Source organism: Silene latifolia, chromosome Y (genome assembly GCF_048544455.1).
Source record: "Silene latifolia isolate original U9 population chromosome Y, ASM4854445v1, whole genome shotgun sequence".
Taxonomy (NCBI): Eukaryota; Viridiplantae; Streptophyta; class Magnoliopsida; order Caryophyllales; family Caryophyllaceae; genus Silene; species Silene latifolia.
Window position 1 is genome coordinate 231,442,823 of NC_133538.1, and position 23,892 is coordinate 231,466,714.

Genomic DNA, 23,892 nt, shown 5'->3' on the forward strand with positions numbered 1-23,892 from the left:
TATTCAGAATGCGTGTTGGTGAGCAGCTGGTTCGGGATGAGTGGTTTTGGAGTGGGGAAAGAGATGGAGTATATACTGTTCGGTCGGCTTATAGAATTTTGGTTAAGCAAGATGGGGATGTGGTGGGACCTTCGAGTTTTCTTTCAGATAGCTGGTTGTGGAATAAAATTTGGAAAGTACCTGTTTTACCGAGGATTAAAGTGTTCATGTGGCAGCTGTGTAATGAGGCCATTGCTACCAGAGGCAATATTTCGGCGAGGATGGGTTCAATTGGAGGCGAGTGTGTTCGATGTGGGGATTGTTTGGAATCTTGTTTACATGTGGTGCGCGGATGTGGATGGGTTGGTGGCGTTTGGGAGGGGTTGGAGGTGGAGGTGTCGTCTTGTGTTGGTTTTGCTAAGGTAAGGGACTGGGTGGAGGAAGCGTTGAAGGATTTGGAGGTTCGGGAACAGGTGGTTTTCATGACTGGGTGTTGGGCTATTTGGGAGAGGAGGAATAAAGCAATTTTTGAAGATGGAGATTGGAGGGCGGAATTAGTGGTAAAACGGGTTGGGGATTTGGTTGCTGAGATGGAGGGAAAGGGAAGCTTGGAGGTGGCGGTGGAGGTCCGGGAAGAGGCGGCTGGTGTTGGCGGGTGGATTAGACCGGATGATGGGATGGTAAAGGTGAATGTGGATGCAGCTATTGTGGAGGGTGTGGGGATAGGGTTGGGTGCTGTATGTCGAAACGATAGGGGGGAGGTTGAGTGGTGTAGTGTGGAACAAGGTTCGGTGGTGATGGATCCAGAAGAAGCGGAAGCAGCTGCTATCTTGCATGGACTTAAGGAGGCTCGAAGGAGGAATAATCGAAAGGTTATCGTGGAAGGTGACTGCTCGAATGTTATCCATGATCTACAGCTGAAACGGAAGGGACGCAGTAGTATTTTTTTGATTTATATTGACATTTATGCTTTATGTAATTCTTTTGATTTTGTTTCGTTTAAATGGTCGCGTAGATGTTTTAATAAGGCCGCTCATGAGCTAGCTCATCTGAGGCCATGGACTCTAGGTCCTCGTAGATGGTTGGCGTCTTTTCCGTTGGACATTTCTGATGTAGTTCGTGCTGATTCTGATAATATATCTAGTTAAACCCGTGTGGGTTTACTTCAAAAAAAAAAAAAAAAAAAAAACATAAAATAAAGATGAATTTATGGTTGATTAAAGAAATATGAAATGATTGCGTATTTGCTCGCACGACCTTAATAAAAAAAATGGCCTCTTGCCAATCTGTAAACTTAACCACTAGCCTTACCCTTCTTAATTATAAACCCATACAAACTTAATCCCCTTCTTCATATCCCTCCTTTTCCCTTAATCTTTCATGTTAATCACTCACTTCTATTTCTTCCTTTCTTCTCCTTTTGTTTTTTCAGACAAAAATCCTTCACTTTTTATGTTCTAAACCCTTTAAATAAAGCCCATACCTTTCTTTTTTGTAAAGTTGATTAAGGTGGTAATTAATTAATTAATCATGGTTATGGAGAGTCAATATCGAAGCAATTTATATGTCACCACGGATCAGGATGACCCACAAACCTCCTCGGAAAACGGTGTCGATTCCGGTGATGAACGTGCTACTGCAACCGCACCTTCCCCTAAGAAAAGGTTGGTCACTCCTTACAAAACATGCTTTCATCTCTCTACATTGCTAAAGAGTACTCCGTATTAAGTTTTGAGCTAACTAGCTAACTTTAGGCTCGGAGATTGCAAGTTAGCTCTAGCTAGCTAGCTAGTCATTTCGTTGATTACTATGTTATGTTATAAACATAGTAATTTACGAAGAAATAATCATATTCTCATCATATCAGTTAATTTAGTCGATAAAAATATAAAATTATAAAAAATGTTACGGAGTATAAAATAAGAGAAATTATTTGATTGGAATAGTAGACGGAGTATACAAAAGAGAGTAATACAAGTGCCAATTGGCGACGGAGACGGATCAAGGAGTAGCAAAACGGAGGCGTACCCGCCGTCGGATTCATGGGCATGGAGAAAATACGGTCAAAAACCAATCAAAGGTTCACCTTACCCCAGGTGTGTACCATTTTTATTCTACTCTTTACCATACTTGATCGTAATTTTTTGGTGGCTGATTTATATCGACGACGTTTTAGTAAATATTGATGACGTTTTTTAAAAAAAAGACGATAACTGCCCTTCCACTCATCAACACTTTCTCTCTCTAAAAAATTTCTCACAACTTCAACTAAATTAAAAAAAACAACAACAATTAATAACACGACGGATCTCGAATAACCGGTACTTAAACAACTTAATCGCTTCATTATTTGATTACTTTTTTTTCGGCATCGCTAAATCTATTCGATAATTGATTTCCTTCACGTATTGACTTAGTAATAACAAACATTGCAATTTTTCTGCGTAAATCTGAAATTTGTACCCCAAGGTTGAACCATGGACCAAACTTTGAGATCTAACGTTCAATCATGGACCAAACGATGGAAACCAACGTTTGTCTGGGCCAAACGTGGGAAACCAACATTGGTCGTGGTCCAAACGTTGAAATCCCAAGTTTGCCAACGGAGAATTTTTTTTTTTAAAAAAAAAAAAAAAAAAAAAAAAATCTCCGTGGCCAAACGTGAGATTCCAACGTTTGGACCATGGCAAATGTTGGTTTTCAATGTTTGGTCCATGGTTGATTGTTAAATCTCAACATTTAGTCCATGAACTAGTTCATTTTTTTAAAAAAAAAAAACGTGTTTAATACGTTTATTTGCCGATTTTTTAAATTTATTTAAGTTTTCTAGTCGATGTGCGTTAATTTCTAACATTTTTTAATTGGTTTAAATGTAATGAGAGATCGAAATGTAGTTGGTTTTTAGTAGAATTTGAGAGAAAATTGTTTAGAGGGAGAAAATAGTGTAATTATGCAAAGGGTATTATTGTCTTTTGGAATGAAAACGTCGACGATATTTACTAAAACGTCGACAATATTTACAAATCGGGAATTTTCAATGAGTAGATTATACAACCTGTTAAGATGGTGTAACTTAGCATAGGAGGCGGCTGGTGCTACCGTACGCTGGGGAGTAGGTGGAGAACCAATCATAAGACTTGGTACACATCGTTAATGTTCGTGGTTAGCACACCCCGGTTTATACGGAGATCATAATTTGTTAATCATGTTAGGATAATAAAATAATGATTTACATGAAAACAAAGAAAGCTCTTCTTTCTTTGTATAATCTACTAATTGAAAGAAGAGGTATATAGTTGTTTATAGATTCTAGGAAAAATTCTTATGTAGATATAGTTTTGGTTTTGGAGGGCCGGATCCAAACACACATACATAATTGGGAATTTTTTTTCCAAAATGGGGTTCTTTAACAAAGAAATTAACGAAATGGATTGAGTTTCAAAGTATTTATCGAAAATGGGTCCACGTAGGATCGGATAAGGCGAAGCTAGGTTAAGAAGTCAAATCGCTTACCGGGAGGACGACTTCAAGTCAAATCTCTCAGCGGGAGAGCGACTTGTTTTGCAGCCAACATTCAACAAAACCCCCTTTCTCCCTCATCGTTCATTCCCAATTAAAACAACCAATTTGAAACCCTAACTCGTCCATACTTGATTTTACCTCAAAAACCACCCTAAATCAGTCAATTGGTTTGATTAAACATCAAGTTATTGTTCTTGATGATGATTTATTTTTGCTTGGCTAATGGAGGAATAGACGAAGAATTTTTTCAGAAAATGGAGAAGAAATGTGTAGCATAGCTGAAGAATGAACAGCTCTAAGTCGTTCAGGGGGACGACGACCTGAGTTCAGAACGCCACCCCGCTGAGCGACTTGACTTAAAGTCACAAAGCCAAGGGTTGGGTTCCCATTAACTGACACCTTGGGTATGGTCGCTGAGGGGGAGAGCGACTTGAATCCGAGCATAGGTTCGGTGATGACGTGGACCCATTTTGGGTAAATACTTTGAAACTCAACCCATTTCGTTAATTTCTTTGTTAGAGAACTCATTTTGGAAAAAAGTTCCATAATGGGGGTGTTTGGTAAACGCCATATTGGTCGGTTTTTAGCATATTAAAGAGATTTAGCATGTATGACCAATCAATATGCTAATTTTAGTGTTTGGTAAACAGCATATTGAAACAACATATTTTGGGGTCAATATGTTGTTTTACAATATGCTGCTTACCCCAGCATATTGGTTAGCGTATTCTAAAATAGGAAATTTTACTCTATTTTACAAAGAAAACTAACAATCTACTAATAGTAATCTGCCAATTACAAAACACCCAAACTAATTCTACTAATTATAATATGCAAGTCAAACCTGCTGATAAAATCTGTCATTTATAATCCGCTTTTGCAATCTGCTTATGCTGAAATTAATCAACCGTTTACCAAACAGGACCAATGACAGAGTAAGAAAAGCTATAATACCATAATCATATTTTGTAAGTTCGTACCAAAAAAATATCATATTTTGTAAGTAATGAAAAATATAAATTCTTAGTTAATTTATTATTATTAAATTTATATTTTTTAAAAATGTTATTAGTCATTGTCACTCCTAAAAAATGACTACTTCGTAATTTACTCAATATCAATTTAAATTTCAATATATGTTTCGACCCTCTTATTTTAAATTCTACAACCATAAACACCTCTCTTTCATAAGTTGTACAAAATGTTACATTGTGGCGACATGTCGATATAAGTCTTAAGAGTTATTATTCATTAGTTCAATTCATTTCGTAAATTGTTGTACAAAATTTACCATTATATTATTAGAAATACTCACAACCGCGCTAATTTAACTATATACACTTATTGTTTAAGATATTTTCTCCAATGGACAACTACAATACGTTGTAGCTTGATTTGTCAATACGGTTTTTTAAGCTATTTTGCTCTTCAGCTACATATCGCTCCAATGATTGGCTACTACACTTTCTACTTTATGGATCCCATAATAAAATTTCCCTCCAATCATAAACTTTTACCTTTTTTTTTATTTTTATTTTTTTTAAAACCAAGTTACATGCTTGGTAGAGCTGCAATGCTCAAAAACGACATCATTTTTTTCTTAATCCAATGGTAAGCTACTTGCTTGCAATTTTGTAAATATTATAAGCAAGTCCTTCAAGCAAATCATTGGATAAGAATCTTCTAGAATATCACATTTTCATACATATATTTAGATATATCTTTTTTTTACAAAAATGACTATTTATATTTTTTTATTATATATATGAACATATATTTTTTTCTGGTGATTTATTATGAACATATATTGTAAATTCCTATCAAATGTATCAGTACACGGTACATTTGTATCACAATTAAGAAAAGTGATTGACGACGAACATATCGACAATATTGGTGAAATCGATTGCAATTTGTATCAAACTTAAAAGTAAAGGGTGCGATCAATGTGGTTAGAACTCATGATTCTACTTCGAATCGGCATATTAGTTAGGATCAAATTAGTAAAACTGGATCATAGAATCGTAAAATTGTATAAATTAACTCGAAATATCCCTATATTTAATAAAACTTTTGTGCCAAATAACCATTAAATAGACTGATGTTAAATAATCTAATCCAAACTTTTTTTAGCAAGCTTTTATCTTTACATTATTTTATAACTAGATTTAATGCCCGAGCGATGCCCGGGTCACTTGTAATATTTTGTCTCTTGAACCACTGTTAAACGTTAAGTTATAAAATATATAAAGGCTTTGTTTTTTTTAATAGAGTTAGAGTGAGCTGGAACTGAACTGAATTAACTTGAAATTTGCTTACATGAATAGCTTAAATAAGCCGAGTTTAACTGAGTTGTACTAAATGAAAACATGAATTTACAAATGTGTTCTCCCTATTCATTCCCGCGAACGCGACACAAAATATCATGTCTCCTTATTCCATTAATTTTAAAAAGGTTATTTAATCGCTATTTGGAATAAAAACGTTCAAAAACTCGAGTCTTTATATTTTGTTTCAAAATTTAATAACCCAAACTGATTTTTTTTCATTTACGTTGTAAATATATGTGATCTTAGGTTTACAGTATAATTAGAATTCTTATTCCTAGATTCCTATAACATTGTATACGAAAAATCATGAATTAGAATCTTAATTGATAAATTTTAGTGTCATATGTAGTTGTCAAGCAACTCTTAAAATACCAAGGCTATGTTTGACAAGACATTTTAGGTAACTGATTTGACCAAACAACCTGATTTAACTAATATTTCAGTTAGTTGTTTTATCTAGTGCTGTTTGGTAAAGTCATTTCAGGTACCTGAAATGACTTTTCAGGTACCTGAAATGAAAAGCTACTCCAGGTAGCTTTTTAAAGTTTCAGGTAGCTGAAATGTTCTACTTTACATATTTACCATTTATTTAAATTAATTTATTATAATTATTAATGTCCTTTTATGTCATTTTACAAAAAATAGTTACATTTTCAGTTAGCTTTACCAAACACTTTACAGTTAATCAGCTACCTTATCAGTTTCCAATTTTCAGCTAGCTTTTCCAGGACCTTTTTAATTTCAGTCACCTTATCAGGTTTCAGGTACCTTTTCAGGTTTCAGGTACCTTTTCAGTCAGTTTTACCAAACAGAGCCTAAATCCATGATCCCTTACATAAAAGGCATTCATTTTTCCCAATATTTTTGTTTGGCGAAATTTTTTGGTTCATGATTCATGACCATATTCATTATCTCAATGATCGTATTTTTAATATCCATTCCCGTGTTTTCTAAAAATTTCAAAGAATAAACTTAATTAGTAAGTTTACGTATGTTATGTCTTTTGTTTACGTTGACAACTAAGAGTAAAAGATTTGAGTATAGTTGAGGGATGAATGTGGCATTACTTCAGTAGCTCTTGAACTGGATATATAAAAACACGGATTATAAAATAAGACGGTCTCACAGTGTGAGACGATCCTTTTCTAAAAATAATAATTCATTCGTCACGTATGGAACATCAGGTCATATGAAACATTAACATGATACAAATTTCTTAAAGATGTGGATACTACTACTAAGAGTCTTAGCTAAACATCATCAACTTCAAATCATATGGCAATACTACTGAGCTCTTAGGTCATATGAAACATTAACATGATACAAATTTCTTAAAGATGTGGATACTACTACTAACAGTCTTAGCTAAACATCATCAACTTCAAATCATATGGCAATACTACTGAGCTCTTAGAAATATGTGGAGAGTTACGTTGAAAGTTTCCCTACATCAATATATGATTACTATATATATGGCATGTGCATTAGCTACTAAGGCGATATAATAAGTCTTGTAAAAGACCAACAGATTGTTTTGAGAGAAACATGGTAATATCGTATTTGTTGTATATATATACTACTAATGATCAGTTTGGCTTGATTTTTATTGTATCTCGCATTGTTGATATGTATCTCTTATATGTATAATTAGCAAAAAACAAAGTTTTAGACAATAAATTACAGAGATATTATCTCTGTAAATAATTTTTGTGTATGGCTAAAATTTGTACAAAAAAAATTCACCACGTAATATGTATATGGCTAATGATAAGTAAATAATAATCAGATTGGCTTGATTGACGTTAGTTATCCTCACTTCCCTCTAACAATTGCGCACCGCCTCCCTGGCCAAAATATATGGCTAATTATTGCATATCAAATACCCTTATAGAGTAAGAGTATCATAATTTTTCAAAGCAAAAAAACAATAAAATAAAATCATTGTTAACAACTTAACTTATAAATTAAAGCTTTTGAGAGAAACATGGTAAACTTGTAATTACCTTTATAAGGAATTAGGCAAAAATCTCCAATGTAAATCGTTGTTGTTGTTGATGACGTTCATAATGACTTATTAGCACACATAAGATTAGTTTCATATCATCACCATTGCAATACGCATACAATTATCCGAACACGTTATTCAGTTACATTGACAACTTTTTAGCCGCCTTACCGTGGAAGCTTTACTCGTGAAGTTTCCTACCTGAACGAATTGAACGCTTGTCCAAAATAGATATTAAAGTGATCTATTTAGCAATAACACGGTTCTCGTTATCAATACAACGTCAAAATCTATCAGGACGGATTATGTACCGGTAAGAGTACTCAAGTTTGTATGATGGTCGATGTCAAACAATCACGTGGTGATAAATCGTCAATGCTTAATTCCTGAAAATAAAAAATAAAAATAAACATGATTCAGGAGACATATATTCAAACTAAATTGTACAATAATAAAGCATAAGAAAAAAAAAAGAGCTTTAAGAACATAGATAAAACTAATCTGTAAAAGCTAACTAAGGCAAGTAATTAATTAACAATGGTAAAAGTGTTGTATTTGTTGCCTATATATAATGGAAGAGAGTTATTGTGAAAGTAGGATACAATATATAAATAATGGTTGATCATTGATGTAGCTAAGTCTCCAACACAGATCAATTTTGCTATGTAGATAGAATTGTATTCCGTAGTACGTTTGTTATAGGATTGTAGCTGTAGGATTGTGGTAGTAGTCAAATAGTTATATGGTATTAAAATATATATTTTAGATATAGTTCATTATATGGAGAATTAGGTGTTTCGACAAAGTTGGAGACTCTATAAACGCTCGAAAAAAGCTTCCTTTAATAATATAGATAGATAGATAGTTAATATAAAATTGCACAATTTCGCAGTACACATTTTACTAATCGCAGTACGCTATTGACCAAATTACCCCTTTCATTTCTACTCTAAAAATTATGGCATGTTCTGCCCCAAGAAAAAGAAAGGAAAAGGTAGATAAGAAAGAATGTATTGTGCACTGCATTCACCATCCCATCTATCGCCCCCTCCCTCCTCCGACAAACACCTCGCCGACTATGGTGATCCGCTTTAATTGTGACACCGCCTTAATTTGCATTAGTTTATGCTCTACAAGATGGTTACTCTTGTTACATTATTACAAATAAATGCCTATATTTATGTTTAATGGACAAGACAAATGGGAATTACGTTGATTAATTGCACTAGCCTGAGAGTACATATTTAATTACGGCAATAATTTTACCCGAACATCGACAACAAACCCTAATAAACACCAAATTTCGATAAAAGAAATGCGAATTACTCCGTACAAATGAAAGTGGAAGGCAACATTGATCCATGAATCTATGATTAGTTTAATATTGTTGTACAATTGAATTGGAATTTACATTTGAAAAATTGGTAAATCTGAGGAGGTAATTTGTCGAGAGGATTAGTTTTACTATTTGTTGTTTAGTTTTTCACCAAGGGTAAGCAAATGGAAAGTATTGTGAAAAGGTCATCTCTAAGCTACTTTGTAACAGGCTTGCACCTGTACTGCCTGATGTGATTAGTCAAAATCAGGGAGCATTTGTGAAAGGAAGAAGTATACTTGAGAACATCTTGATCTGCCAAGACTTGGTCAGATTGTACAACAGAGCTAATGTGTCTTCTAGATGTATGTTCAAGTTAGATCTACAAAAGGCTTATGATACAATTGAGTGGAAATTCCTTGAGCAAATGTTGGCTGCTTTGAGATTCCCTGCAAAGTTTAGTCACTTACTGATGACTTGTGTATCCACTTCCTCTTTTTCATTAAGCTTGAATGGTGCTCAGTTTGGATATTTTAATGGGAAGAGAAGATTGAGGCAAGGTGATCCTAAGTCTCCTTTGCTTTTCACAATTTGTATGGAATACTTGACCAGGATTCTAGATTTTGCCACTCAGAAATGGTACTTCAGATTTCATCCACTTTCTGGGGGGTTAAGATTGAATCATTTGCTATTTACAGATGATATTTTGATGTTCTGTAAGGGGGATGCTCGATCAATTATGCTTCTTTTGAGGGCTTATGCAACTTTCTCAGCTTCTTCAGGATTGAAAATTAATACTACTAAGTCTGAGGTGGTATTTAAAGGGGTGGTTGATGCAGTCAGGCAGGATATACTCCTATTTTCAGGTTTTACAGAGGGAGACTTGCCTTTGAAATACCTTCGGGTTCCTATTCAATCCAGCAGATTGACTATCCATGACTGTAATGTGCTGGTGGATAAGATTGTGCATAAAATTAGGGGGATTGGTGCTAGGAAGCTAAGTTATGCTGGTAGATTGACATTGATCAACTCAGTGTTGAATACCTTACATAATTACTGGTCTTCTATCTTTTTGATTCCTAAATTGGTTATTAAAAGAATAGAGGCTCTGTGCAGGAACTACTTATGGGATGGGGGAGTTGAACACAATAGAGCTCCTTTGGTTGCATGACAGAAGGTCTGTATGAGCAAGAAGAGTGGAGGTTTGGGTATTAAAGAGGCAGGAATTCTAAATAAAGCTACTGTAGGAAAATTGGTGCACTGGATTCACATGAAAGTTGATAGGCTTTGGGTATAATGGGTGGATCACATCTATATATATGGTCAAGACTGGCAAAATTATCAACCTCCTCTGGATTCAAACTGGAACTGGAGGAATGTTTGTAAGGTGAAGGATCTTTTTGTCATGCAGGTATCGTAATAATCATTGGATTGCGGATCCAAAGGGTTATTCTATCAAGTCTGTTATCTCGTGGTTGCGGAGTGCACCCTCCTCGTAAACCGTACCAGGTTATGCAGGATAGTCTGGTGTTTACCTAAACATTCGTTTGTGGGTTGGTTAATCAAGCAAGAAGCTCTTAACACCAGGGAGAAACTGTTCAGGATTGGAGTTAGTGACACTGATAGCTGTGTCATCTGTGAGCAGGGGACTGAGTCTCATAAACACTTGTTTACAGAATGTGCTTTTAGTTCAAGAATCATTGCTGGACTTGAGCAGTGGTTGCAAGTACAGATGGGTGGCAATTTATCTAACTTGTCTAGATTACAGCAGCAGGTATGCCACTTGGTGTTGATGGCAGGTTGGTATAATATCTGGTTTGAAAGAAACAGATGTAGGGTTGAATTCAGTATATGTAGGCCGGATAAAGTTGTGAATGAGGTGAAAAAACTAGTTCATATGAGAGTGCAGGGACTAGTTAAAGGGAAGGTGAGTCAGGTGGATGCAGAGTGGCTGAAGAAGTTAGACATAGTTATCTCTAATTGAGTATGCTTGTAATGGATATTGTAATGACTCAACATTGATTAATAGTAATACAACTCACATTTTACCAAAAAAAAAAAGTATTGTGAAAAATGTACTGTATTGAGTAAAAAACGTACTGCGAAAATAAATTACATCTAACAATTAATTCATTCTAAAACAATTTCACACTATTATTATTATTATTATTATTATTATTATTATTATTATTATTATTATTATTATTATTATTATTATTATTATTATTATTATTATTATTATTATTATTATTATTATTATTATTATTATTATTATTATTATTATTATTATTATTATTATTATTATTATTATTATTATTATTATTATTATTATTATTATTATTATTATTATTATTATTATTATTATTATTATTATTATTATTATTATTATTATTATTATTATTATTATTATTATTATTATTATTATTATTATTATTATTATTATTATTATTATTATTATTATTATTATTATTATTATTATTATTATTATTATTATTATTATTATTATTATTATTATTATTATTATTATTATTATTATTATTATTATTATTATTATTATTATTATTATTATTATTATTTTTTAAACCGGAACTTTTATTAAAAATAATCAACATTTTTACAAGAAATTAGTGGGCAGCCGAGATACAATCTGGGCCCCCACTCCCTTAGCGATAAGACAAAGCTAAGTCTAGTAAAAATGTAATCGGCCGCGCGATCCCCTGCATCCTGAGAAACAGAGAATTTCTGGATCCGCTTGAGCAAAGCCACAACATCCGTATCCAGCTCTCCCAGCGAAGAAAAAGAGAAGGGTAGGAAACCATAACCAGCCGTCGTGCACAAATCCCGTGATTGGCACACTTTATTTGAAAGAAAGATCAAGAATAACCCTAGATATATCATTCATTTAAATCGAATTTGAGCTAAGTATGACCACTAAGATGGTAATACTCGTCAACGTTTTATAACGAATCGTCGACGTTTTAAAAAAAAAAAAGACGAACACTACCCTTTTACATTCTCTCTCTTCTCTACCAAATCTCCCAAAACCATTTTTTACTAACAAATTTAAAAAAAAAAAACAATATAACATTTTGAAAATCGAAATCAATAGCGAATGACCAATCATCGGTAATTAACTAACTTATAATCTATCGAATTGTAATTTTTTTTATGTTCGAATCTGCATGACATTGAATTATTATATACTTTCATCTATCTCTCATCTGCATTAACGGAACTAATACGGTAAAAAAACATCGAAAAACACGCAAAAAAAAAAAATTACCCATTTAATTACAAAAATCTCGGTGAAAAATAAAATTTAAAAGTCCGAACCACGGATAGACATTGAAATTCAATGTCCGAACCGTGGCCGGACATTCAAATCCAACGTCAACCATGGTGTTGGACGTTCATATTCAACATCGACCATGGTGTAGACGTTGATATTCAAAGTCCGACTCAGACTTTGAATATCAAGGTCCACACCATGGTAGACGTTGAACATCAACGTCCTGCACCATGACCGACGTTGAAGCCCAACATTTCAACCCAAACTCAACGTTGAAGCCCAACGTTCTAGTCCCTTCCCGACTTTGAAGATCAAACAACCAAGTCCTCCACCCCACCAAGTCCTCAACAACAAACGTTGATCTTCAACGTCTTCCACAAACGTTGATCTTCAACGTCTCCACCCCACCAAGTCCTCAACAACAAATTAACGCATATAAGTGCAAGTGCAACGTTGAACTTTGTTTAGTTAGTGTTGTGCTATAAGGAAGCTTATTCCTTGATCATTCTCGTTGACTTGATACATTAGAATATAGGATATACAATGCGTACACTTCAATTACAATCATGTCGGTCATATACTACTACGGAAATATAAAGAACAAAAGAGGAGCAAAGCTGGACCGGTGGTGGCAGTGGTGGGTGTGTAGTGATGGCAGCAGACAACAGTGGTGAATCGGGTTGTGGTTGTTGTAATGTGTAAAAAGGAAAGAGAGGGTAAGATAGTGGGAAGGTAAGTATCGTCTTTTTTATGAAAAACGTCGACGATTTGTTTTAAAACGTCGACGACATTTTGCAACCGGGAATTGTCGACGTTTTGCTAAAATTAGGCTTATCAATCTCGACCGTTGTCCTAAAAGGCAGGAGAAATCAGAAATACAGTACGCAATATTACACGCGCGCTTCTGGAAAATCACGTTTCTTGTTTTCACATTCTTATCTTTCACTCCAATTGGTTGGTTTACGTGTGAACCAACTCCCACTTTTATCTTTACTGATATTGTATTGAAATGGCTAGACACTCCTGTGTTTTTTTGTCCATATTCATGCCTTTTCTTTGTCTTTTTCTCCAGGGGATATTATCGATGTAGTAGCTCTAAGGGATGCCCTGCTAGAAAGCAAGTCGAAAGGAGTCGTATGGACCCTACTGTGCTTGTAATAACTTATGCTAGTGAACATAACCACCTCATACCCACCTCCAAACACCACCACAAGTCCGTCACACGAATCCCCCCTTCCGCCTCTCCACCCGCCCCTCCGGTTGCTTCACCTTCCACACCGGTTGCTGCTGATGATTCCACTGATGACGGAGGTGAACAACCTCTATCACCGGTTGAAGTTAATCCGTTTGGGGAACTACCGTATCTTGAGTTTGTTGGAGATATGCTTATGTTGGGGAATTTGGGGATTGAATATAACTGGATACCTGACTTCACGTTTAACGTGCCAATTTTTGTGGGACCTAAATGTGATGATACTATGACTGAAGTTGCGACGTTTTCTATGAGAGAGGAAGATGAATCGTTATTTGGTGATTTAGACGAGTTACCAGAGTGTTCGGTGGTTTTCCGACGTCGACAAGTAAGCGCCGAGATGTGTGGTCACGTCACTCCGCTATGTGGTAGCACATAATGAAAATTGTTTCGAGATAATTTTATACTTGGTGGTAATTATTTTGCTCGAGGGCGTTGGCGTTTCGTTTTACCTCACAAGAGTACGACTATGTTTTTCTTTTTTTTTTCTCCCTTTTTTCACTTATACAACCCAACATTTTGGATTTTGGTTATACACACAAATAGCGAGAGCTCATCTGATTTCTTGTATTCTTTTGTAAATTGTAGCATTGAAATGAAATAATATTATGTTACTTTGTTCATGTGCTGGCCAAGTTTCTTTCTCACTGACTCACTGTTTAACATTTATAGCACTATGAAAAATTTCAAACATTTTACGATGCAAGATTTAGTACTAGTATTTACCCTGTGATTCTGTGAATTCCGTATTCTGGACGTACCTTTCCTCTTTTCGATCTTGATTTTAAAAATGATAGAATCAAGCGAGATTAATTGTTTGCACTTACTAAACAAAAGAGCTGGGAAGCCAAACAGCAGAATAACCTAAACAGTTATCATTACGAGTCACTTAGGTAATATCTGGCATTACCTAACGTCCAACCCCTTATGGTCGAGTCACAAAGGTAATCATCATTATTATATATATATATATAAAAGAATCTTATAATTTTGCTGATGTGGCGCAACCAGAATTAAGAAAAGCCCTCTCCTTCACTCTCACAATCTGAGTCTTTCTCAGCCAATCAAAAGTAACCATATTGCCATGTCAACTGACATGTCAACCGTTTAAAATCAGCAGTCAATTTTCCATAAAAAAACGTCCCATTCAAGCATAAAAACCGTGTTATTTATTGCCCCAATTTTCCATAAAAAACGTCCCATTCAAGCAGCATATTAAACCGTGTGTAATTATTGCATTTTCAACCCAATTTTAAAAAACCACTAATCACCATTCACATATTAAACCAGTAATTCAATTTTGCATTTTCAGCCCAATTTTCCATAAAAAACGGCTGATTCAAGCAAATTTCAGATTTCAATTTTCCATAAGAAACCCAATCATCAACATACCCATTGAAAACCCAATTTAAAAAAACCCCTACTAAAAAAAACAGACCATATAAATTACATTTAAAACAACAAACTACATAAATTACACATAAAACCCTTAATCTACCCTATTAAAAAACCGGAAAAAAGAACAACCGATATAAATTACATAAAAAAACAACAAACTACATAAATTACACATAAAACCCTTAATCTACGAGAAAAAGGATTGTACAACGGATGTACTACATCATATTTAATGACTTTTTGAGTTTTTGTGTATTTTTTTCGAGTATTATAGAGTTTATAAATTACATTTTAGTCTTATGATGTCAAAAATCAAATCTTTTTGAGCTTATATGTAATTTTTTTGAGTTATAATGTAACTTTTTGAGATTAAAGTTTAAGTAAGGAAACTCAAAAACTTTAAAATAAAACTCAAAAATTTTAGATTAAAACTCAAAAACTTTATATTAATGCTCAAAAACTATAATATCTGATGTACTACATCAGATGTATAATCCACTTACTGTTAATCTACCCTATTAAAAAACAGTCCATAATTCTTTATATTCTCCATAAACCTCTTTAATTCCCATTCACTTCCTCTTCAAACGTTCCACATCTTTCTCCATCTTTCACCCTGGAAAAAAAAAACAGTAAAATTATTCTCAAATTATTCTTCTCAATTTCTCAAATGGCCATGACAAATGTTCTTACTATTAGTCAACTCAAGTATGGAGTTAGACTTACTCAAATGAATGTTAGGGTTGTTCACAAATGGTCCAGGCCAGAATTTAGCAACAAGAACAACAAAGATGATAAGAAGAAACTCGATGCCATTGAACTATTATTTGTTGATTCACAGGTACGTCTTTTTTCTTTTCAAAATATAGAGGATTATGTATATAACCAAATTTCCCAACAATATAGATCTTATACCTTAAAAAGGTCAAATCTTGGTACTTCATTTTTGATAAGTGCATTCATTCATATCTTATGTTTCCTTCGTATGTTCTTTAATGTTATATATAAATCAACATATAAATATGCATCACTTTCGATTTTAAAAAAAAGTCACCTTGAATAAGATGTTTTACTTTGTATGCTTAATGGCCTTCACTTGAGAAGCATTTTTCAAAAATTTGTGTTGGATTTCTTCATAAAAATGAGAGCACCTAAATAACCTCCTTAAAGAACAGATATCATAAACAATGGTTCACATACTTTCATCTGGGACATATCAATGCAAACCCCTCCATCTGGGGACAAAGTGTGACCTTCAATAGATGTGGCACCCCCATAGGGTACAATTGGCACCTGCTCTTAAAACAAAACAAAAAAATTAGCAAAATTCACTAAGATTTTACCAAAGCTACATGTCCAACCAATATGAATAAAACTTGAGAAAATATCAGTATAGAAAACCAGATATGTAAGAGCCAATTATACTACTTTTAAACCGCTCGGGAAAATAAAAACCAGACAGGCCGAGCATATCTTATGCCTTTTACAAGACTTCACTATCAAAGAAACTTTAAAAAATATAATGATACTGAAGCAAGTTGACACAAAGAAGAACACTTTAAAAAATATATCAAAATATGTAATATGTCAAAAATAAGACATTTTAATTAAAAAGCTATCACATTAACTTAATTGACAAATGTTCAACAATCTGAAAAGGGAACACAAAAAATCAGGGGAAAAACTGAAAGTTGGAGCTATAGTCATTCAAATAGATTATTTTTTACTGCTGCCACAATCTGAAAAGGGAACACAGTTATAATCCTCTTTCTAATCAATTTGGGGCTCCTTCTCCCAGCTTCTATTGTGATGGACTAGGTTTTTGATTAATGCATTGTAGATAATTGAAGGCCATTAAATTCCAATACTGAAGCATGTTGACACAAAGAAGAACACTTTAAAAAATATATCAAAATATGTAATCCGTCAAAAATAAGACATTTTAATTAAAAAGCTATCAAATTAACTTAATTGACAAATGTAAGAATAAAATTCAAAGATCTTTTCTTATAAAAACCGATTGCTGATTCTCACGAAATATACACCGTATTAGCTATGAAGTTTTAAAAACTCCCACAAAGGCACAAGACAAACATTTCGAGACCGTAATCGAGTACATGAAAACAGCATATACGGAATAATATAATATTCCAAAACTCAATATCGAACAGAACCCATAAGTAGAAACTCGAAGCTGCATATAGCAATTTGTTTGTAATTTCAGATTATTAGTATTTTTTTTTTGTTAACAATTTTTTTTGGCAATTTTTTTTTAATAGAATGATGTTATCCAAGCTACTATTCGAAAACAATTAATTTCCCATTTCGGATCACAACTGTGTGTTGGTGGGGTGTACACCATTCGCAACTTAACAGTAGATAACAACACTGGCCTAGACAAGGCAACCCCTCATCCATACCGTTTAAAGTTTGAGTATTCAACAAAAGTTCATTCCACAAATGATCCAGCGATTCCAATTAGTCTAATATCGATTTGCAAGTTTCAACGACATCTTGGAGGGTAAAATTCCCAATACACATTATATAGGTATGACTCTAGAAATTTAATATTTATTTTTGGTATTTTTTTATTTCGAACTACTATTTATTTTTTTAAAAAATATTTCATTTTTGACCTTTGCAGATGTTATTGGAAAGTTGTATGAAATTGGTCCGATAACAGAAACTCCAAACAAATTTGCATGCCGTACAATTAAGCTTGAATATTTTCAGTAACCACTCTCTATTTTGGAATGACTTCAAAATATTTCACCTTCATAAATTTTATATATCTTAAGCTAAAATTTTTTTCTTTAAAATTTTAGGGGAACAAAGCTTTCATGCACATTATGGGAGCCTTTCACGGTTCAAATACCCGATATCATTTCCAAACTTCCCAATCCAGAACAGTCAAAGGTCATTGTCATCCAATGTGTTCAAACAAAAAATATGAAGATACTATAACTCATTCATTATTCATCAAAATAATTTTAATGTTCATATAAGTCTCTAATATTCAACCTCTTATACATAATTTTTTAGGTAATTGGCGCGTCCAAACGACTTTCAATGCTACTGTTTTTAAGTCAATCCCGACATACTGGAAGTCAAAGATTTTGAACAAAGGTATCACTATTTTATATTTTTATACAGTTACCTGAGTTATATGGTTACTTTACGCTAACTTATTTTGTTCAGTCTTTCCACTCCGTCCGCAAGCAACTCTTTGCAAATTATTGACGTGACCGACGACGACGAAAATGATGACAGGACATTTGATAGTATAAAGTCAATCAGTGACATAAAAGAGAATGAGAAGGTAGTTATTTGCCCATGTCTTTATTTAATCAAAATTGTACCAAATACTATATTTAAATAACGTATTTTTCTCAGGATGGTTATTACTACACGTACGCAAAAATAATCGACCTTGACTGCACAGCTGTTTGGTACTACGACAACTGCAAACTCTGTTGGACTAAGGCTACGAAAAATAACAAAGGGAAGTGGGTTTGTTCCAGACAGAGTTGTGACGGTTTTATAAATGGTTTTACATCTAGAGTGTCCAGGTTCAACTTCCATCATTTTTAGACTCCTCTTTAAATTTGTTTGTATTGTTTCAAAACTTCAAAACTGAGACTAATTTTAATTTTATTAACTGTAGATTCCAGATTAAATTTCAGGTTTCGGACCCTTCTGATGATTTGGTATATTTTGTTGTATTTGATAGTCAAGTTCATCAATTTGTCACTCAATCAGCCACTGAGATGCTATCAAAAATTGAAAAGGTTACCCTTTTATACTTCATCGTTTTCTCTTTTCCCTCAAATTTCAATAACCGAGTTATTAAATAAATAAAAAATGTTTTTATTTCTAATTTATATTCTATGTTTTTCATAGAGTGGTGGTGATCCGCAAGATATACCTCGCGACCTAGAAGTGTTCCTTGACAAGTCATTTGTATTCAAGATTTATATACATCCTAAGTACAATGTGGAAAATGGTAGTACTAGCTATACCGTTGCCAGTATGACTGCCAACCCTGACATTGCGCATAAATGGCATCAAAGATATACTGAAATTTTCAAAGTATGCTACAATTTTCTTAAACCGAATTCTTATTTCCTTCAAAAATAAGATATTATATTAACCGTTTTACCTTTGACGTATTAATAGGCGGAGATGAATTCATTTTATTTAGTTTAGTTTTTAAACATATCTTTTATAATCTTTAGCTGGAATAATTTTGATAATTAACTCCATTCAATTAAATAATTTTTTATGTCAGATTTTTTTTTCCCAGTTGTTTACACTATTGAATTCCAAAAATGTGGCCTCCCTCATGCTCATATTTTGCTATTTTTACAAAGGGAAGACAAGTTCCCAGAAGCCGTCGATGTTGACCGTGTTATAAGTGCTGAAATTCCAGACCCCTTAGAAAACCCAGCCTTTTATACAGCAGTGAAAGATTGTATGATTCATGGTCCATGCGGAGAACTAAACCCACATGCGCCAAGCATGATTGACGGAATTTGCTCTAAAAAGTTTCCAAAGAGATTTAATGAAAGAACTACTGTGGACGGTGATGGTTATCCAGTTTATAAGAGAAGGGAGAATGGAACAACAATTGAGAAAATGGTAAAACCATTCATAACGGATATGTTGTTCCATACAATGCTGATTTATTGTTGAAATATCGTGCTCACATTAACGTTGAATGATGCAACCAAGCAAGATCCATCAAGTACTTATTCAAGTACATTAATAAAGGATATGACTTTGTCACTGTTAGTGCGACTCGCTTCAATAATGGTACTTAATTTTTTCATTTCTTTTCTATTTCATATTTTCGGTCATAAAAATCTACACTTAAATGTCTTATGATGCCTTTTTTTTATTTAAATAGGTAGTCAAGACCCAAATCAAATTGATCAAATATAAGAATACTACGATTGCCGTTACATTTCACCATGTGAAGCAATTTAGAATATGTTTGCCTTTCCTATTCACTATAGGACACCCCCCCTGTTTTAAGGTTGGATTATCATCTACCTAATGAGCAAAACGTTATTTTCCATGATGACGATCCAATTGACGAAGTGGTCGAAAGGTCTTCAGGAGGTAGGACAAAATTCACAGCTTGGATGGAATATAAGAATTTGAAATCTGATGGTAGAGATCTAACCTATTGCGAGTTTCCACAAAAATTTGTATGGAAAAAAAAGGAAAGGATATGGAAACCGAGGGAAAAAGGATTTAATCTTGGCAGAATGTATCATATGTCTCCAAATGGTGGTGAGAGGTACTATTTGAGAACTCTTCTGAACTTTGTAAAAGGACCCAAATCATATAAAGATATTCGAACTGTAAATGGAGTCCCTCACACAACTTTTAAAGAGGCATGCTACGCTTTAGGCTTACTTGGTGATGATAAAGAGTACATTGATGCCATTGATCAGGAAGCGAGTTATTGGGGCACGGGGTTTTATCTTAGGAATCTTTTCTCCACCCTTTTGCTCACAAATAGCTTAGTGAAGCCGGAATTAGTGTGGAAGAAGACGTGGAAGTTATTATCAGATGATATCTTACACAGAATACGAACGGAATTATGTAACCCAGGTACTTGGATCCATAAATTACGTTATTCAATATTTTTCATATACTAACGTTCTCTTCAATTAACCTAAATTTTTGTATTTTTCGTGATTATAGATCTGCAACTTACAGACGAGCAGTTGCAGAATTACGCACTATCCGAGATTGAATCTTGGCTGCAAAGAAATGGTAGTTCCCTGCGTAAGTTTGACAACATGCCATATCCGGACGTTGATATTCTTGCTACGTGCTCCAATAGGCTCTTGGCTGATGAGTTATCTTACAATAAAGATGCTTTGAAGAAGGAACATGAAGTGCTTACTTCTTCAATGACAGATGAACAAAAGTCAATTAATAGAAAAATTATGTTCTCCGTTGAAAATGGTCAAGGTGGTGTATACTTTGTTTATGGGTATGGTGGAACCGGTAAGACTTTCCTATGGAAAACCTTATGCGCTGGAATAAGGTCGAAAGGTGAAATCGTTATAGTTGTCGCTTCAAGTGGCATTGCAGCTATCCTTCTTCCAGGAGGGCGGACAACCCACGCCCGACTAAGCATACCTCTTAATGTCGATGAAAACTCCACGTGTCATGGAATACGACCAGGAACCGATTTGGCAGAGCTACTAAAAAGGGCAAAGCTTATCATATGGGACGAGGCACCTATGGTTAATCGTTATTGTTTTGAAGCTCTTGATAGAAGCTTGAGAGATATCATGAGAACTTCTCCGGAAGGAGACCCTGAAAAACCATTTGGAGGAAAAGTTGTGGTCTTTGGCGGTGATTTTCGACAAATCTTGCCTGTTATACCTAAAGGAAGCAGGCAAGATATTGTTGGTGCTGCTATCAGTTATTCTCCTTTATGGAGATATTGCAAGGTTAGAACATAACGTCTATTTTATTTTACCTAAAAAATCTACTATAATGCTACGATAATTACATTTACTTAGTAATTCAATTCTGACCTTCTTATTTAATTATTAAATGATAGGTTTTGAAGCTCACAAAAAATATGAGACTCCAAGTCGGAAGTGCAGAGTCAGACGTTGATGAAATCAGACAATTTTCAGAGTGGATTCTCGAAGTCGGTGATGGTTTAGCTGGTGGCCCAAATGATGGTGTAGCTAACATTGAATTACCCGAAGATATACTAATACAGCCTGGATTAGATCTAATAGCTACCATTGTAGAGAGCACATACCCATCTTTAAAAGATCACCTAGGTGACCCTCGATACTTCACTGAAAGAGCTGTACTAGCACCTACTCATGATGTTGTCGAAGTGGTAAATGATTATGTCTTGGATCAAATTCAAAAGGAGGAGAAAGTTTACTTAAGCTCTGATGAAATCAGCAAGGAAGAGACCAATTGTGGGGTTCGGGAACTTTACTCTACTGAGTTTCTCAACTCTATCAGATGTTCTGGTTTACCCCATCACAGCTTAAAACTGAAAGTTGGAGCTATAGTCATGCTTCTTAGAAACATCGACCAAGCAAATGGATTGTGCAATGGCACCCGAATGGAGGTAAATCATCTAGGAAATCGAATGATAAGTGCAACAGTTATTTCTGGAACTCATGTTGGTAGCAAAGTCTATATTCCCCGGATCACGTTGACACTTTCCGACACTACCATGTTCCCGGTTAAGTTCGAAAGGAGACAATTTCCTTTAGCGGTTTGCTTTGTCATGACTATTAATAAAAGTCAAGGGCAGTCTCTATCCCGTGTTGGAGTTTATCTTCCTAGACCAGTCTTCACCCATAGGCAATTGTACGTTGCCTTATCTAGGGTTACAAGTAAGAAAGGTCTAAAAGTCCTTCTTCTAGATGAAGACAAAGGAGTGACCAATAGAACATCTAATGTTGTTTACAAGGAGATTTTCGACAAACTATAAATTTGTCTTAGATTTTCCTAATTTGATACACTATTCTATTTTTGTTTGTACTAAAAACTTATTTAAAGTAACTTATCTTTTATTTTAATTAATTTGTTCTTTCATTTTCCTTTCTCATTCGTCTTATAAATCTAATAATTTGATGCAACTAATATAACCACAATATTCACTATAATGTTACTTTACGAAAAGCTATACTAGCAATAAGGATATATTAAAAATCAATCACATAAATATATAGACACCAAAAAATCAAATCTTAACTACACCCAACCAAACAAAATACCAGAATAAAACAATATATAAACAAAAAATAATACAAAACACATAAGTCAAACAGGTGTACTCGGACTGTTCCTTTTGCTCTCCCTTTTCTAATACCACACACATTGACCCGTTTACCCAGTAATATTTGTCATGTGATCATCAAAACATGCATATCAGAATCGTCAGGAAGCGTAGAAAGAAGAGAGAACAGCCAATTGAGAACATTGGAATTTATAAAACACAAAAGACTTTACTTTAGAAAAATATTTGTTGGTCTTTTGTTGAATGAAGTATCCAGTATCCACAGTCTTTTGCAAACAAATATTAAAAGTCCAACATGAGGCATATAATCACACAGGACTTACTGTCATAACACCAGTAGCAGCTAGAGCTGGCAAACCAAGACACGACACGAAAACACGACACGAATCCGGCACGAAATTAATGGGTTTGGGTTGAGGCTCAATGACCCATTAATCTAAGTGGGTCAACACGAACACGACACGATATTTAATTGAGTTGGGTTTGGGTTGAGCTCTCTAAACACGAACCCGACACGAATGACCTGTTTACTTAATTAATCCTAATTTTTCTTGATCCTCCATCACATAAATATACTTAAACTTTCCAAATATGGACATGACACAAAAACACGACACAAACCCGACACGAAATTAACGGGTTAGGGTTGAGGCTTGATGACCCATTTATGTAAGTGGGTCGACACGAACATGACATGATATTTAATTGGGCCGGGTTTGGGTTAGAGGGTTTGTGACCCGTTTACATACAACACGAACACGAACCCGACACGACCCGATCTGTTTGCCAAGTCTAGTACTAGCAGCACTGACGCCAGCTTCACCGAACAAAGTAGTAGCTGCCTCTGTCACAAGTGCAGTGGCTGCTATATTGACCACACTAACTCCACCATGTTAAAAAAAAATCAATTAGGAGGTATTAGATTAATTTTTGAAACATGTTCGAATATATTTAAACAACTTGAAAATCTTTATTATGTTGTTCCAATAAGAATAGTTGTAAAG

General features: G+C 34.3%; 2 protein-coding genes across 2 annotated transcripts; both read left to right on the forward strand.

The window, feature by feature from the left end:
* The first annotated feature begins 1,509 nt into the window (after window positions 1-1,509).
* Window positions 1,510-14,315, forward strand: LOC141627007 (putative WRKY transcription factor 65). Its single transcript, XM_074440530.1, has 3 exons — window positions 1,510-1,643; window positions 1,926-2,075; window positions 13,513-14,315. Exons 1-3 carry the CDS (start codon window positions 1,510-1,512, stop codon window positions 14,069-14,071), a joined length of 843 nt encoding a protein of 280 aa, XP_074296631.1. The 3' UTR covers window positions 14,072-14,315.
* Window positions 14,316-15,760: 1,445 nt separating this feature from the next.
* Window positions 15,761-22,579, forward strand: LOC141630229 (uncharacterized). The gene is made up of 10 exons (XM_074443080.1): window positions 15,761-15,931; window positions 17,370-17,611; window positions 18,289-18,409; window positions 18,484-18,659; window positions 18,755-18,878; window positions 18,991-19,117; window positions 19,379-19,728; window positions 20,106-20,709; window positions 20,803-21,563; window positions 21,677-22,579. Exons 1-10 carry the CDS (start codon window positions 15,761-15,763, stop codon window positions 22,577-22,579), a joined length of 3,579 nt encoding a protein of 1,192 aa, XP_074299181.1.
* Window positions 22,580-23,892: the final 1,313 nt, after the last annotated feature.

Bases quoted from the DNA above. Each gene is read 5' to 3' on its own strand.
- LOC141627007 (XM_074440530.1), top strand. From the start codon at position 1,510: ATGGTTATGGAGAGTCAATATCGAAGCAATTTATATGTCACCACGGAT. The intron at 1,644-1,925 runs GTTGGTCACTCC...TGATTGGAATAG, and splicing joins GCACCTTCCCCTAAGAAAAG to TAGACGGAGTATACAAAAGA. The intron at 2,076-13,512 runs GTGTGTACCATT...CTTTTTCTCCAG, and splicing joins AAAGGTTCACCTTACCCCAG to GGGATATTATCGATGTAGTA.
- LOC141630229 (XM_074443080.1), top strand. From the start codon at position 15,761: ATGGCCATGACAAATGTTCTTACTATTAGTCAACTCAAGTATGGAGTT. The intron at 17,612-18,288 runs GTAAAATTCCCA...TATTTTGTTCAG, and splicing joins TTTCAACGACATCTTGGAGG to TCTTTCCACTCCGTCCGCAA. The intron at 18,660-18,754 runs GTTCAACTTCCA...TATTAACTGTAG, and splicing joins TTTACATCTAGAGTGTCCAG to ATTCCAGATTAAATTTCAGG.